This window comes from Petaurus breviceps, unplaced genomic scaffold (assembly GCF_028583685.1).
Source record: "Petaurus breviceps papuanus isolate PSGF00001 unplaced genomic scaffold, PetGlider_PUasm1.0 90804, whole genome shotgun sequence".
NCBI classification, from domain to species: Eukaryota; Metazoa; Chordata; class Mammalia; order Diprotodontia; family Petauridae; genus Petaurus; species Petaurus breviceps.
This window is the reverse complement of record NW_027187348.1, coordinates 11,518,789-11,535,653: the sequence shown is the minus strand read 5'-3', so window position 1 is coordinate 11,535,653 and position 16,865 is coordinate 11,518,789. Positions and strand designations below refer to the sequence as shown.

Here is a 16,865-nt window from a genome sequence, read left to right as displayed (position 1 = left end):
GTTCACCAGTTTACTATAGTTCATCAGTCTGGAAAATACCTACTAGGCCAAGAAAAGTGGATAAGAAAGTACCAAGATGCGAAAAGCTTTAAGCATTGCAGGAATTTATATTTTATCTGAGAGGTAAAAGAAAGCTGCTGAAATTTATTGAATAGACTTGGGTGAGACACGTATACCTGTGCATTAGGAAAATCACTTTCACTAGCTGTGTATCAAGGAGACAGACCTGAGGCAGGGAGACCAACATGGAGGCTATTGTAATAGTCCAAGAGAGAGGTGGTGAAGGCCAAACTAGGCTATGTGAATGGAGAGAACAGAATGCAAGGGAGGTTTTGTGAAGATAGAAGATTTGCAACTGGTTGAATATCAGGGGAAGGGGGAGTGACAGTGAAATGTTGAGAATGACATCAAGGTGACAAAGTACCTTGAAAAGATGTTGGTACCCTTGGCAGAAAAAGGGAAATTCAGAAGAGGAGTGGATTTGGGGGGAGGGGGAAGCTGAGATTGGTTTTGGAGATGTTGAGTTTGAGATGCCTATGGGACATTCAGTTTAAAATTTTCAATAGGTACGCAGTTGGTTATTCAATACCAGAGATCAGGAGAGAGACTAAGGCTAGATATATTGATCAGAAAGTTATCTACATAGAAATAATTGAACCCATGAAAGTTGATAAGTTATCAGTAAGTTCAGACAGAAAAAAGATGGCCCAGAAGAGAATCGTACAGTTAGCAGAGATGACATGGATGAGGATCCACCAAAAAATACCAAGCAGGAGTCAGGCAGGAGAAGAACCAGGAAAGCAGGAAAGAAGAGTGTTACAGAAACCCAAAGGGAGAAAGTGGTCAACACTGTCAGATGCTATAAAAAAGCCAAGGGCAGCTAGGTGGTGCAGTGAATAGAGCACCGGCCCTGGAGTCAGGAGGACCTGAGTTCAAATCCAGTCACAGTCACTTGATCATACTTAACTAGCTGTGTAACCTTGGGCAAGTCACTTAACCCCAATTGTCTGCCTTCCCCCCTCAAAGAAAAAGTCAAGAAGGATGAGGGCTGAGAAGATCATTAGATATGGCAACTGGAGAGACGTCACTGGTAAAGCTGATAACATCTGGGTCAAATTATGAGGTCTGAAGTTCGATTGCAGAGCATTTAGAAGACAATGAAAGGAGAGGAATTAGATACATCTAATTTTTCGAAGAGTGTAGTGAGAAGAGGTAAGAAACAGAATGATAACTAGCAAGGACAATAGGATATATTGGTGGTTTTTATTATTGTTTTGCTTTTAAGGATGGGGGAAGACCTGAATGCATTTGTAGGCAGCAGAATGGAAATTACAGAGAGAGGATGGGATAGAAGTGAAAGCAGTCTGTTGGAGAAGATAAAAGGGGATGACATCAAAGGTACAGGTGGAGGGATTGAGTGTGGCAAGGAGAGGAACCATCTCTTCAACAGAGACGAGAGGAAAGGAAGATAATGAAGGTGGTGTCAGGTTCCTCCAAGACAAGAAAAGGGACCATGGCCTTAATTTTTTCATTTAAGTATAATATTAGACCCTTATCTAAAAGGGGAGGGGGAGTAATAATATGGCAGGTTTGAAGGGAGGAAAGTTAGATCCTTCAAATGTCCTTTTAGTCATCTGCCTCTCTGACTTTATCTTGTTATAGTTTCTGGGATTCAGAAGACATAACATTATCCTTTCTAGACTGTGACTTATAAAGGAAGTAGAAAGAGATAGTTCTTGATCTGAAGGAGCTTGAACTGTAACGAAAGAAATATTTAATAAAGTAAATAAAAATACAATAGAACATAATGTTAACATGTGGTTTTCTAAGTCAATATGCATGTGCTGAGATCCTCATATATGGTTGAATGGCCCCCTTTCCATTTGAATTTGACTCCATTGGTCTAGCCTACTCTGAAAGATCTCCTAGGAAGAAAATTTCTTTTGGCAACCACATCAGTTATATATACCTAATAAGTACAGGTACAACCTCAGGATACCTCACCAACAACTTGATTTGATTTGCCCCTCCCACCTGACATACTTTCTACTTTACCATAAAACAACATGGACTAACCCAGAGCTCTTAACCTAAATATTCCCAAATTTCCAGGTCATTAAAATATATCTGAAATGTGTTGGCTCTATTTACACACAGAATTTTAAGATGTCCAAAGTACTTTATCTGCATACCTTATCTTGTTTGAGTCTCACAACAATTCCATGAAGAATACAGTATGAATATTAACCTCATTGTACAGATGAAGAAACTGAGGCTCAGAGATGTTAAGCGATTTGCCTAAGGTCACACAGCTAATCATCTAAGAGGAACAGCTAAGACTCAGACCCAGGTCTTTTGATTTTAAATTCAATGACCTTTCCAGTACACATGCTGCCTAACTACACTTATGTACAATTACTCATTTGAGTTTTATGTTGGGCAGTTTTCAAGCTAAATCTTTATTGTATTCTCATAGACATCTTTTCCAAAGATCTTTCCCCAAAATTGGACAGAGGAAACAACTTGGAAAAGACTGAGGCAGGCTAATGAATGCTTCCAAAACCTCTTGTCTTGCCACAGGGTGAAGAGGACTGGAAAAGAGCCACAAATCATTTGGTTTCTCCAAATACAATTTCAAGAATATCCTACCTTGGAATTCAGTATCTCAGTCCCAGAAGCTCCCTCACTAGCAAAAAACAGAACTACCTAAAAGGGCAAAAATCAGCTCAAAGCCTTAGCAGAAATTTCTGTGACTTGGACAAATACCACAAAAGTGCACTTGCTGAGGCAGATCAGTATGAAATGTATCCTCCTTTGAGCAGCAACACTGTTCCATGGTAAAAGACAGAAAAAAACAGACACTAGCACAAGACCATGCCCGGGAAGTCCACCCCATTGGGGTAGGGTGGAGGTAGGAAGAGTAAGAGAAAAATTCATCCCAGCTGAAGAATTTTTTAATATTCTATTTCAACTAATTATTCTACCTAAGTGACTGATACGCTTTATTGTTTCTATGTTGCTGAAGGACTGGATTGGATTCGAAGTCCCAAAGGTTCTTTTCTGTCCTAAATCTATAACCCTATGATTATACATATTGCCAGTGTCCTCTAAATTCAATATCTGGGGAAAAGCCCCGTCTTCACCCCACTCTAGTTACCTCTCTGTCTCTAATTCTGTCTACCTCTTAGTCATATGACTAAGATTTCCATGTCCTATTTCATCTCCATAGCTGCAAGTTCAACTCTTACCATCATCAGTATACCTCTTCCCATTATGTATACACATGTATCACACATACATACCCACATGCAAACACATACATATATACATACATGCAAACACATACACACAATCTCCTTGTTCCTTTGGTCATTAGGAAGCTCAGAGCAATGTCCTTCTGGTTCCTTTTAGGGGCAAACAGGGGGTTAATTAGGCTATTTTTCTAAACCAATCATATGAAAAATGCTGCTGGCTGATTTCATCCTCTGGAAGAAATCTCAAACTTTCAGATGATTCAAAAGAAAAACTGGTAACTCTCCTACTTCACACAGTAACTTGGGATGCAACCTAACCTTGGAGGTAAGACTAAGGAATAATGACAAATAGGTACCTGCCCATCAGCACAGTCCTGAACAATACAGTATCTGCTCAAGTAAAATATGTATGAGCTGAATGATTCATCAATTTCATGTCTACTGGACTAATCCAAAAGAAACTAAAATTTGAATACACTTAGCTATTGCAACAATTCCATTTTGAATGGCTCCATATGTGGGTTTTTGTTCTGAGACTCTGACAGGGAGAAGAATGTATTAACCCAGAAGGGCACGTGTGCCAAGCTGCATTGGGTACAACACAGTCAACCTACACAGTTTGTCAGGATGCATACTCTCTAGTGCCTTTTCAGGGCTGCTGCAGGATCACTTGAGAATTAAAAGGATGATTAAAAACCCAGGAAATCATTTCTCTCAGTATTTAAGTGAGTCCTTCACTTACCCACTTGCCCTTCTCAAAAAGCTGAATAGGTGGCAGCCGAGAAAACAACCTCTTCTCAACCCCCTCCCCAAGCCCCCCAAAATAATTGTTACAAAAGCATCGTTATCTGGGCTCGGAAGCAGGCAGTGAATCATCAGTGTTATCTCCTACTGGTGTCTTCCACATCCTCTTCCTCTGCACATGTCAGCATCTTGTTTACACATCAGAGGGAGACAAATCCACCCCCGACAGGTTTAGCGATGAGATGAATATTTATAACTGACTTTTTAGGGATCAGCCTTCTATTTACCTGCCAGACAGGAGCCATTGTGTGCTGAGCAATGATACAAGCAGCATTTCAATGCCTTTTTTAAAAGGCATTTTCTCTACCTGACCATTGGATAAGGTTTAGCCAAGAAAATCAACAATGACCCTCAAGGATTCTGAGTCTTATAGAAATGAGGGCACCCAAAAGGCCCAGAGTACAACTATAAGGTCTTTTGTTTCTGGGTCTTGTTTCACGGTTCTATTCAGCAGCTAGCGTACAGTAGCGAAGCACTCAGAGAATAATAACCAGAGGAAATGTTTTTCTTCCTTCAACTACCAAAAGACAGGGCTGTGATGCTAAAAGGAAGGAAAAAGAGCAATAACGTTAGCAGACAATGTCAGGGTCAAAGCCAATATTCCAGAACAAACATTTATATTTCTAATCCTGGTGAACTGATTTGCGAGTCTGGACTCATTCAAACTGAGACATTTTATCATACAAATGCATATGAAATGCATAAATGTTACATGAGATGGTCAGCTAAGCTTCCTGACTTAGGAGTCAGGAAGATCTCAGATCAAATCCTATCTGAGATGCTTAGTAGCTCTATGACTTTGGTCAAATCACTTGGCCTCTCTCAGGTTCATTTTCCTCAACTGTAAAAATAGGAATTATAAGAGTACCTATCTTATTGGTCATTGTGAAGATCAAATGAGATATTTGCAAAATACCTTGCAAAAATTTGAAATGCTATACAAAATGTGAGCTATCAGAGATGGCTTATGTCACAGAGGGGATAGAATGCTAGACTTGGTTCAAATTCTATCTTAGGCATTTATTAGCTGTGTAAACCTTTGTGAATCACTTAACTGCTCTCAGTCTCAGTTTCCTTATCTATAAGCTTATAATATACAAAGTGTGGATAATTATAGCATTTATCCGAGGTGGTTACTGTGAGGATCAAATGATATAAAAAATATAAAGTGTTGGTTTGCTATTAGTGACAATTATATGGCATAGTGCATAGGGTGCTAAACTTGGAGTTAAAAAGAGCTGAGTTTGAGTTCTATGGTAACTAGTTGTGTGGTTCCTAATCTCTCTTAGCCTCAATTTCCTCATCTGCAAAATGGGCTAATAATAGCACCTATCTCCCAGGTTTATTGTTATGAAGATCAAATGAAATAATATGTGGAACACTCTGTAAACCCCCAAATACTATATAAATGATAGCTATTATTAAGTACCATAGTATTCCTTTAAAAAGCTAGGTGGCACAGTGAATAGAGTACTGGCCCTGGAGTCAGGAGGACCTGAGTTCAAATATGGCTTCAGACACTTAACACTTACTAGCCATGTGACCTTGGGCAAGTCACATAACCCCAATTATCCCCTGCAAAAAGCAAAATAAAATAAAATAAAGTGCTTAGAACTGAACCCAATACTTCACATGTGGTGTGACCAGGGCAGAATTCAACTGGACACTAAACTTTGATTAACATTGCCTACCATCAAATTAGCCCTTTGGGTAGCCATGTTATACTGTTTTGTTTTTTTTTTGCCTTTTGGAGGGCAATTGGGGTTAAGTAACTTGCCCAAGTTTACACGGCTAGTTTTTTTGTGTGGGTGTTAAGTGTCTGAGGCTGGATTTGAACACAGGTCCTCCCAACTCTGGGGCCGGCGCTTTATTCTCTATGCCACCTAGCTGCTCCTTATGCTGTTAATTTATATTGAGTTTACAATCCACCAAAATTTCCATATCTGATATGAAGTACTGTCAAGTCACGTAACTCATCTTGTACTTATGAAGGTGGTATATTAAAGTAAGCACAAGGCTTTACATTCATCTATATTTAAATTTACCTTATTGGATTCAGCTTATTTTTCTGGGCTATGGAGATTTTTCTATATCCCATTTCTGTGATCCCAATGTATTAGCTACCCCTATGAATCTCAGATCATCTGCAAATCTGATAAACACACCATTCCTTTATCAAAATCATTGACAAAATATATTTAGCAAAATGTCCTAGTCCTATGACATACCACTAGGAGACTTCCCTTTAGGTTGCCCTAAAATCACTAATCAACACTATTATCATCCAGTCCTTACCAAAAGGACTCTGATAGTGGAGTGATCCATCCACCACTCACTTTTCTGATAAGAAACCTAATGCTCAGAAGTAAAGTGACTGGCTCAGAGCCACATAGTTAAATAATGGCAAAACCTGGACCATAATCCTGATCACCCGACTGCCACTCCAGTTCAATGTTCTTGTTATATTTATCCTGGAATTACCAAAATATTTAAAGCAATGACAACATAGTAGGAATATATCCTTTATTTTTATAGTTTATTTTATAGTGTCTACATTATCTACATCTAATGTCTGTATGTACGTATTATTTGCTTGTTAGCTTTTAAAGCTATGTATTTTTTCGGTCCAGTCCAAAATGTAATCTGAAAACAATTATTGGAGAGAGCCTCACCTCTAAATGATATCTCTCTATTTGATCAAATGTAACAATATTTGTGGGCAGTTATGTGGTACAGTGGATAGAATGCCAACCTAGAGTCAGAAGGACCTGTGTTCAAATCCAGCCTCAGACACTTACTAGCTGTGTGACCCTGGGCAAATCATTAACCTTGTTTGCCTCAGTTTCCTCATCTGTAAAATGAGTTGGAGAAGGAAATGGTGAACCGCTCCAATAACACTACCAAAAAATCCCAAATAGGGTCATGGAGAGTCAGACACAACTGAAATGACTGAACAACAACAAACAATATTTTTTTAAGTATTTGGCATGGTACCTGGCACCATGTAGGTGGTATGTAACTGCTAGGTAACTATTATCATCAACCTTGCTTTTCTTTCTATGGACCCTGCTACTTCTACCTGATCCTTAGCAATTCATAGCTAATGATCTGGCTGTCAGATTACCTGAATCACTAGTGATTTAACTAGTTCTTAATCTTCCCTTTACCTTAAATCCCTCTAAACTAGTTCCCAAAGCAGCAGCTTAAACTAACCAAAAGTGAAAGTCAATTTATGGAAAAATATCTGTCACATCTGCATGTCCTGAATTCTTACCTAACACCTTATCTCCCACTGTTTGCCTCAGAGGCATCTAAATTTCCTTTGGAAATCAGGAGATATCATCCATAGGAATTCTACCAACTTGGATTACTGTAATGTAATACCAAGCAAAGGCAACTTCCCAGGTTCAAAATACCAGCATAGGTGCTCTCTATTTTATTCAGTAACAAACCCAGAACAGAGAAGATCAAAACATGACATCATTCAAAATACAGCATTTACTAAGTGTGATTAAATCATCTCCAAGGCCTACCCCACCCCAGGACTTTCCAATCATTCAATCAATTACAAAGTCTCTGTTCCAAATACTTCTCCACCCCTAGGCTATACCTTAATTAAGTCCACCACAAAGCCCCTTTTCTCAAATGGAGATTAGTTTCCAAACTTAAGTAAAATACATTCATTTGCTCAACCATAGAACACAAAAAGGTCAAAAGTTCCCCACCCCTGGATCACAATTCAATCTACCCCAGAGTTACATCAAGTTTAAACACAGCACTTAATACCCAAATGGAGGTCTTTTCTTCATCTTGACACGAGGCAAGTTCTCAGCAATCTTAGTTCCTGGGGAGACAAGGCTTAGCAAGGCCATAAGATACATTGCCAGTCCCTTCATGAATTTATCCTCTGTCTGTAGAACAGTCCTAGAACCCCTGAACACATTAGCAAAGCCCTCTCCCAGGATTTCTGTAAACATACAACAAGAAAATCCTTCTTCAGGGCTTCTAAACCAACAGAAAGGCTCCCAGACCCCTGCAACAACAGCACTGTCCTTCACCAGTGGACAGTATTCATTCTGTCTGCCGGACAGTCTCCAGACCCCTGCAACAACAGTACTGTCCCTCACCAGTGGACAGTATTCACTCTCTGTCTGCAGGACAGTCTCAGGCCTTCTTAACCAAATGCCAGGTTCCAGGACTTCTTCAACAGGACAGTCTTTCACCAGTGGACAAATCTGGCAAAATAACATCAAAACAGACAGACAAAGTACCAGCAAAACAGCCATGTCTCCTCAGTCCTTGGCAGCTCAGGGGGCAGGTCTCAAAAGTCCAGGGCAATTCAAAGCGGCCACCAGCAATTTTCTTAGCCTCTCTCTCCCTCCACGAGGTGCTGCTTCCAAAAAGAACTTCCGCCTCTCTCTTGTCTCTCCAAATCTACGTCACCAGCTCCTCCCAGTCAGGACTTTCTTTTCACATCAAAAAGTCCATCCCACAGGTGGGATTAACAAGCTCTGGGTTTTAATACAATCAATTTGAAAACCAAGCCAATACAGGGGAATCTTTAATTGCCATTACTATCACAATTACCCTGCCCCCTTATGTTAATGAAGAAAAAGGAGGGTGATCCAATAATGAATGGCTTTGGTGGTACAAAATCACTTATCCAACATGGGAATAATTAATACCTCATTCATTATTAAATCTGAAATTTCTTTAGATGCTTTCCCTAAGTGTCAGCTGCCAGATGGAAGAAGGATCATGAAATGATGAATATGGTGATCTTGCAATTATATTCTCTCAGGAGAACAAAACAAAACCCAGGTAGGAAAAGGACATTTTCTACAAAAAACCAACAAGAATCATGACAATTCACAAGTGGTTAGAAGCTTTGGAAAACTTTCCTGTCTCTGTCTCTGTGTCTTTCACTTTCTGTTTGGGATAAGGGATGGAAAGGGTTTGAAAAGAAATTCCAAAGTAGGGCTGAAAATTTTACTAGAGATCTTTTTAGCTCAAGATTGGTAACCAGTCTCAATTCCAAAGTTAAGCAAGGGCACAGATCTGAAGATAATCTAAAATAGCTGCGACTCTCCCATGATTACATAGTTACAGTCAAAGATAGACTGGTTAATGTATATACATATGTGATAGTGACAGGAAATTATATTTCTCAAGAAGATGCCCCTCTCTAGACATGTGCCATACAAATAACTGGACAAAGTTCATGTCTTTGCACTCCAACTTCTCTACTCAGAAATGATCCCAAACCAGTTGAGGCCACAAACATCATCAATCACTAGTCTCTGGAATCCAACCCAGAGCCTTCCATTCCAACTGAGAGCCAACAACTTCCTCCATGTGAGGGCTTTCACCTCATGACAAGGATCATCTAGTGATATGTCTAAGGAATGGATACCATGTATGATTTGGGTAGTTTGGAGGATCTGAAATCTAGGTACTTAATTGACCCAGAACATCAGATTGCCTCTGCCCCCATCTTCCCAGTATCTGAAGGAAAACAAAGCTATAGAAGCTAACACCACTGGCCCCTTCAGCTAGCTACTCCCCAAACTGAACTTCCCATTTTCTTTCTGCATAGTTGCACAAGTCAACTCTGCCCATTCCCAGAATGCACTCCCTTCCTTACCCTTATTCTCTACTTTTAGTAATTTTGCTTCCAAGCTCAGTTCAGGTGCCACTTCCTTCACAAAACTTTTCATCTCCCTACTTGTTAGTGGTCTTTCCTTTCCTAAATTACCTTGTATGAACTTATCTGTGTACATGCTATATCCTTTCCAAATAGAAAAAACCCTACTTGAGGGCAGGGACTTTTCTTGGTATTTATATCCCTTTCATTGAACATAGGACTGTGTACAATGTAGGAAATGAATAAATGTTTATTGAATTAAATGAAAACAAACTTGATATCAAACATACAGTTTCAAAATTTATACAATATAATAAAGATATAACCCTGGTACTGAAACTGTGGCAGGAATAGTTGGGTGCATTATGAGATGTTATGGAATGGAATTTTTCATTCTGGACTCAAGTACTTGGTTTTTTTTATGCTGCTGTTGTTGTTTTTAAGATTCTGGCTGTTTTTACAGCCTCCTATAGGTTAATTTCAATTACTAAAGCAACAGTTGTCCAGATATGGACTAGCTTTCAGGTAAAATCTGAGCAGATCTAAAACTTAAACAAATTTCTTGGGACCCAGCCTTCAGCTGGTAAAAATTTACTTGCTTTAATAGAAGTAATACTTCAATATTTTAGCTTCTGCGGTCAGGGGGAGGGAAGTATTTAAGAGGATGAGGCAAGTGATAATGGGATAGACCTATGGTCCACAAAGTCTGATGTTCTGCTTTGGCCAGTGGCCCAAAGGCATGGTTTGTGGTTGGCCATAATTACCTCTGTTGAACATTTCCTGATCAATACAAGCATAAGAATTAGATAATGTCTTAACATTTGAGGGTAACATTAATAGCTGCCTCTCAGATCACTGACAACATTATATACTACCAATTACAACATAGCTAACTTTTTAAAAAATCTCAGTTCTGAAACCTGGAAAGACTTACATGAACTGATGCTGAGTGAAGTGAGCAGAACCAGAAGAACACTGTACATAGTAATAGCAACACTGTTCAAAGACCAACTTTGATAGACTTAGCTCTTCTCTGCAATATATGGATCTAAGATAACTCCAAAAGACTCATGATGGAAAATTCTATCCTCATCTAGAGAAAAAACTATGGAGTCTGAATGAAGATCAAAGCAGACTATTTTCTCTTTTTTTTTTCCTTCTTGTGGTTTTCCCTTTTGTTGTGATTCTTCTTTCACATGACTAATGTGGAAATATGTTTACTATGATTGTACAAGGACAGTTTATATCAGATGACATGTTGTTTAGGGGAAGGGAGAAAGGATGGAGGAAGAAAAAAATTGGAATTCAAAATCTTATAAAAATGAATGTTGAAAACTAATTTAAAAAAAAGAAAATGTTAGGTACATTGGTTCAAAAAATTCTCAGTTTTGTTTTTTTTTTCCACAATGGCTCACTCTTAGCCTTCCTTTTTCTGGTTCCATTTTACTGTCTCCTTCCTTTCCTCCTCATCATGCATAGAAAAGACCACTGTTTCTCACGCTCACACACACACACACACACACACACACACACACACAAAACCACACTATGCATACTTCTACTTATTAGGTCTTTCTCTGGACATGTATAACATCTTCTTTGATAGGTCCTTTGTAATTGATTTTGAGTATTTATAATACTCAGAATAACTTAGTCATTCAGTTATTCTTCAAACAATATTGTTCTTACTGTATACAACAATCTCTTGGTTCTATTCATTTCACTCTTCATTATTTCATTCAAGTCTTTCCATGTCTTTCTAAACTCAACCAGTTAATAATTTATTACAGCACATTGGCCTTCCAGTACAATCATATACACAACTTGTTTAATCATTCCCTGTTGGATGGGCATCCCTTCAATTTCCAGTTCTTTGCCACTGCAAACAGAGCTACTAGAAATGTTTTAAAACAGATTGATTGTTTTTCTTTTTACCTTGGTCACCTTGGGAAACAGACCTAATAGTGGTATTGCTAGATCAAAGGGGATTCACAGTTTAATAACTCTTAGCTTTTCAAATAGCCCTGTAAATGCTTTATAAAACATATTCAGAAATCCCATAGGTGTCATTTAACTCCAGGAAACAAATGCAAAAATTTACACTAGACTAAAGGCTTGTGATGAGACAAGGCCATATGTCCTGAATTTTTATCTCCCCAAATGGAAAATGCAGGGGATTAAGAGAAATGTCAACCAGGGTCATTTACATTGACTTAGCTATACTCCATGGGAAGCACTAGCTCCAGTATTGCTTATGAGGGAAAGCCTATCATCTTTTTGTGAAATTTATTTGGCAAAAGGTATTAAAAATCCCAGTTTTCAAGCAAATATTAACATTTAAAAATAGTGAGGCACAAGTAACTGCACAAAATAAAACACTGCTAAATAAAACAATTTTGAGCTAATCTACTTTGTGGCATTCTAATTTTTACTCTGATATTGATCAGATATGAAAAAATCATTAATAGAAAGTATTTAATAGAGAAACAATAACACCAATTTATATATCATTCTATGGTTTATGGTCAACTTTTATATTATTTTATGGCCTAAACATTTTCATCATAACAACCCATTGAGTCTAGTAAAATCTCATTTTACAGATACGGAAATTGAAGCTCTGATTGGTTCAGGGCCTCACATGACTAGGGCCATATCATTAATATAAATGGCAGAAATGAGACACAAAATGAGGTTATGTCTGATCCCAGGTCTCATGAGTTTTCCACTATCCAACACTGTAAAGAGGCAGCATGATGTAGAGGAAAGAAACCTGGCCTTAGAGGCAGGAAAAAGCTAGGTTTGAATCCTGCCTGAGTTCTTCCTAGATAAGATCCATCCTAAGCAGGTAAATTGTTTAAGTTCTAAAAGCCTCATTTTTTTTTTTTTTGGCAGCTTGGTGGTACAGCGGATAGAGTACCAGGCCTGAAGTCAGGAAGACCTGAGTTCAAATACAGCCTCAGGCAGTTACAGATGTAAGACGCTGGGTAAGTGACTTAACTTGTTTGCCTCAGTTTCCTCATCCATAAAATGAGCTCGAGGAGGAAATGGCAAACCACTCCAGTATTTTCACCAAGAAAACCACAAAAAGGGTCTTGAAGAATTGGACACAACTGAAAACAACTAAATAACAACAACAAAAGCCTTATTTCTCTCATCAACATAACTAGAAAAGTAATAGTATCCATTTCACAGGGCTATATTATGAGGATCAAAAGTATGTGTTTACAATAATGTATCAAAGCATTTTGCAAACCTTAAATTTCCATATAAATATCAGTTATTATTATGATAAGTTATTCTTTAGTTCAAACAACTGCATTCATTGACTTTGTTATATTCAAGAAAGTATTGATCAAACGATGTCTCACAGACATAATAAAATATTATTTCTTTAGGTCCCTTTTAGTTATCTTCTCTAATGTGGTCATTTGTAACACGACAATATTCTCTCTAGGTGGTCATTTGGTTTGCATTGACTTCCGGGGACACTGGATTTACCTGAAAGAATTAGGAGTTCAATGATTTCTGCATCTCCCAGAAAAGCTGCAACATGAAGTGGCGTTCGTTTCTCAGCATCCTAGGAGGAAAACAAAAAGAATTCAAATATTTGGTGATGGTTGATCGGCACCACGGGTGACACAAATAGAAAAGAACATTTATCAGAGTTGCTGAGGTAGAAGTCCAAAAATTCTAACTGAATGACTCAGGCTACAAATTTATTCTGTACATGTACCACATAAACGAACCAACTGAACAAATGTGTAAGGCACCATATGCTAAACCCTGGAGATAAAAAGATACAAGCATGATACAACCCCTGCTTCAAGGAGCTCATATTTTATTGAGGGAATGACAAGTGCACAGAAAAATATACAACAAGGTATGGGTATCATGGTAGGGTATCATGGAGATGCTCAGATTAAGTGCTCTGGGAAAATCTGAGGAGGGAGGGAATGCATCTAGCTAAGAGGAATCAGAGAAGGCTTCGTAGAGTAGGGGCCACCTGAGCTGAGCCTTGAAGGAAAGGAAGACTGATGAATGGTAAAAAGGAGGAAGGAGTACATTCCAGAAACTAGAAAAAGAGAATATGAATATACAGAGGCAAAGATAATATGTTGATGTTGGAAAGCAGCTAGTAGTCTATTTTGAATGAAAGGTAGGATCTATGCAATATCTATTATATTTCAGATATAGAGACATAAGATTACATATATACAATAAATTATGTTAGAAAATGTGAAATAATGCTAGAAAGATAAATTGGAACCAGATTATAGAGGACTTTAAATGCCAGATTAAGGAGGTTTTATATATATATATATATATATATATATATATATATATTTTAAACAATTGGGGTTAAGTAACTTGCTCAAGGTTACACGACCCATTATTTCTGGGTGTGGTGCTAAGTATCTGAGGCTGGATTCGATCCCAGGTCTCCCAACTCTGGGGCCGGCACTCTTACTCACTGTACCACCTGGCCACCCCAAGGAGGTTATATTTTATAGTCAATAGGGAGCCACTTAAAGTCTTTGAGCAGAGTTGTGACATGGTTAGACTGTACTTGAAGAAAATTTTTGATAGCCCTGTGAAAGAGAGTAGAGAGATTAGAGGCAGAACCATAATTAATGTGGGGTAAATAGGTTTTTTTCCCAGAGAACTGATAGGCAATGGGGCATACATCCCCTGGGGGGGGCCACATTTCTTCCCCAGGTAACCAATATCCCCACAGCATTCCACTTAAAAGTCTTCAACCACCATTGGCACTGATCTCTTGGGATCTCTTTGATCCCTATGGCAACATGAACCAGACTCTTAGGGGGAAATGTTGCCTCCTCTTCAATGTGATTAATCAACACTTGGACTGTCCTCATCACTTGAATATACCTTACACTCAGGTGACTGCTCCAAGCGTGAAAATGTCTAGTTATGGTTCTGATAGGAGACAGAGAACTTGGTTAAGATGCCTTTATAATTTTCATGTATAATTTCTTTGTATACAGTCCTTTCTTCCCTACATCTTTTATTAAAATCAAGATCAAATCAGAAAGGACCAAGAGGGCACATCCTGTATTCAAGGACATACCAAGCTGATTTTTTTAGTTCCCTTTCAACTTTCCATTGTTGTAATATACAAGTTCCAACTTCTCTGGAAATCATTAAGTTTGGTTCTATGGAATGGTTCATGGTTGGAAACATTAATTTGTTTTGTTTTGTTTTCTTTTTAAAGAGAAGTGACTAGTTACATAGGCAAGGACCATAAGGATTTTTAAACACCAAAGTTAGTCAACAGGCAGCCTCCTTTTCATAAAATTCTCTCATTACTTTCTTCCTCAGTGATCATGGCAGGTGAAGTCCAATTTAACCTAAATGTGATGGTTGTACCCTGTGCTTTCTCTCAACCAAGTGTTTCAGGAAAACTGTAAAGATCCCCAGGACTTTGACTAGCAGTTCCCTTTTATGATCATGTTCTGCTAGCACTTAATTATACAGGCAACTTACTCAGCTCTTCATTATTCAGAGACTGATTATTCAATTTGTGACCAGCTCAGGCCCTTTTGCTGTTGCTCCTCCCCCCTCTGACTTCTTGCTTTTAGGCATTTCATGACTCATTAGTATCCATGCCAGATGGCAGGCAGGGGAAATCATAAGAGTTGAAATTCAAACCACTCCATTTTGCCATTCCTTATCACTTCTGACAAAAAGGTTTTGTGGAGAATGAGGGTGACATTAAATGGCTAAGGTGCATTTCAATTATTGTATATGTGTTATCCCTGTTGGCAGTTATTATGGATAACTGAAAGTAGGCCATGCATGAAATTACGAGATTAAAAAAACAAAAAACAAAAACAGGGCACGCTGGACATGGAGGAGGCAGTGTAGCGTGGCTGGTGTCAGAGGATGGATTTCAATCTATTAGCTCAATGACTATGGACAAGTCACTTAGGGTCTCAGTCATTCTCATTTGTAAAATGGGAAGAAGAAGAAAAAGAACTGGAGAGAGGGTTGTTGTGAAGCTCAGATATGACTCTTTATATATAGCACTTGGCAAACTTTAAAATGCTATGTAAATATCCATTATTATTACTACTATTTTTATAGGTTACTAGGTGGCCTAGTGGGTAGTGTACTAGATCTAGAGTCAGAAAGCCAAATTCAGCCTTAGACACTTACTAGTTGTGTGGTCTTAGGTAAGTCAAGACAGAGGTATGCCTTGGTTTCCTCATCTATAAAATAAGGCTAATGAGAGAAGCTAACTCCCAGAGCTATTGTGAGGATCAAATATTTGTAAAGTGCTTTGAAAACAGTAAAGCATTATATAAATTCTATCTATTGTTGTTGCTATATAAGATTTGGGTCCTTGTTCTTCTAAAGTATAGCCACATCAAATTATTTTTAAAAGTTAAGATTTAAGGGGGAAATAGCTGCTGTTTTTTTAATAAAATAAGTTTATTACTTTGTTTTCCTAAAGAGAAATACAAATGACCCAGGCAAATTACCCTCTCATAATTTTTATAAGATTTTATATAATATCAAAATATCCTACTTTTGATGGCATCCTGGTTTGTTCTCCAATTCCTGCCCACATTTACCTAATTCATTTCTTGTGAACCTAAGAACAAAAATTACATCATTTCATACTCTTCAGTGAATTGAACTGGTTTCAGTGTCTGGTTCAACAAGCTAAGCTTTACTTAAGTGATTTAAACAAGAAGTGAAATGGAATCAAATTAATTGTGACTTAATCTGGCCTGGAGCAAAGTAATTGCTGGTTCATGTTCTGATTTGGAGCTGTCTGCTAAAAGAAAAACCCAAGAGATCTCCCAGGCTTTTGTCTCTTCTGAATCTGCTTGGTCTGTCATTAGGCACTTAGCTGGCTTTAGAAGTTACTGATTTTTTTTTCATCTTTTATAACATGACCTGTTCAAACTGAAGTTTCCATAACATAACAAGGGTGTGTTGAGTGAGATCATAGGGTAAGTATTCTTGATTTTATACCATAGCACTAAAGTTTCTCTCAGTTACCTGAACATATTCACACTGGCTTTAGGTGACCCACCCGTGAATAAATACCAATAACTAATATAGCTCTTAGAGTTCTCCAGCACTTAAATGTATCTTGATGATGGAAGCAGGGAGGCAATGTGGTGAAGTAG

At 38.2% G+C, this 16,865-nt stretch overlaps 1 protein-coding gene across 6 annotated transcripts in view; it reads right to left on the bottom strand.

The window, feature by feature from the left end:
- ANKRD44 (ankyrin repeat domain 44) overlaps nt 1–16,865 on the bottom strand; it is a 366,132-nt gene that overhangs the window by 156,050 nt on the left and 193,217 nt on the right. For all 6 annotated transcript variants that reach the window (XM_069070155.1, XM_069070154.1, XM_069070157.1 and 3 more), the window contains exon 3: nt 13,204–13,282. In XM_069070155.1, the coding sequence (XP_068926256.1) occupies nt 13,204–13,282 (79 nt within the window). The remainder of the gene's footprint in view (nt 1–13,203; nt 13,283–16,865) is intronic.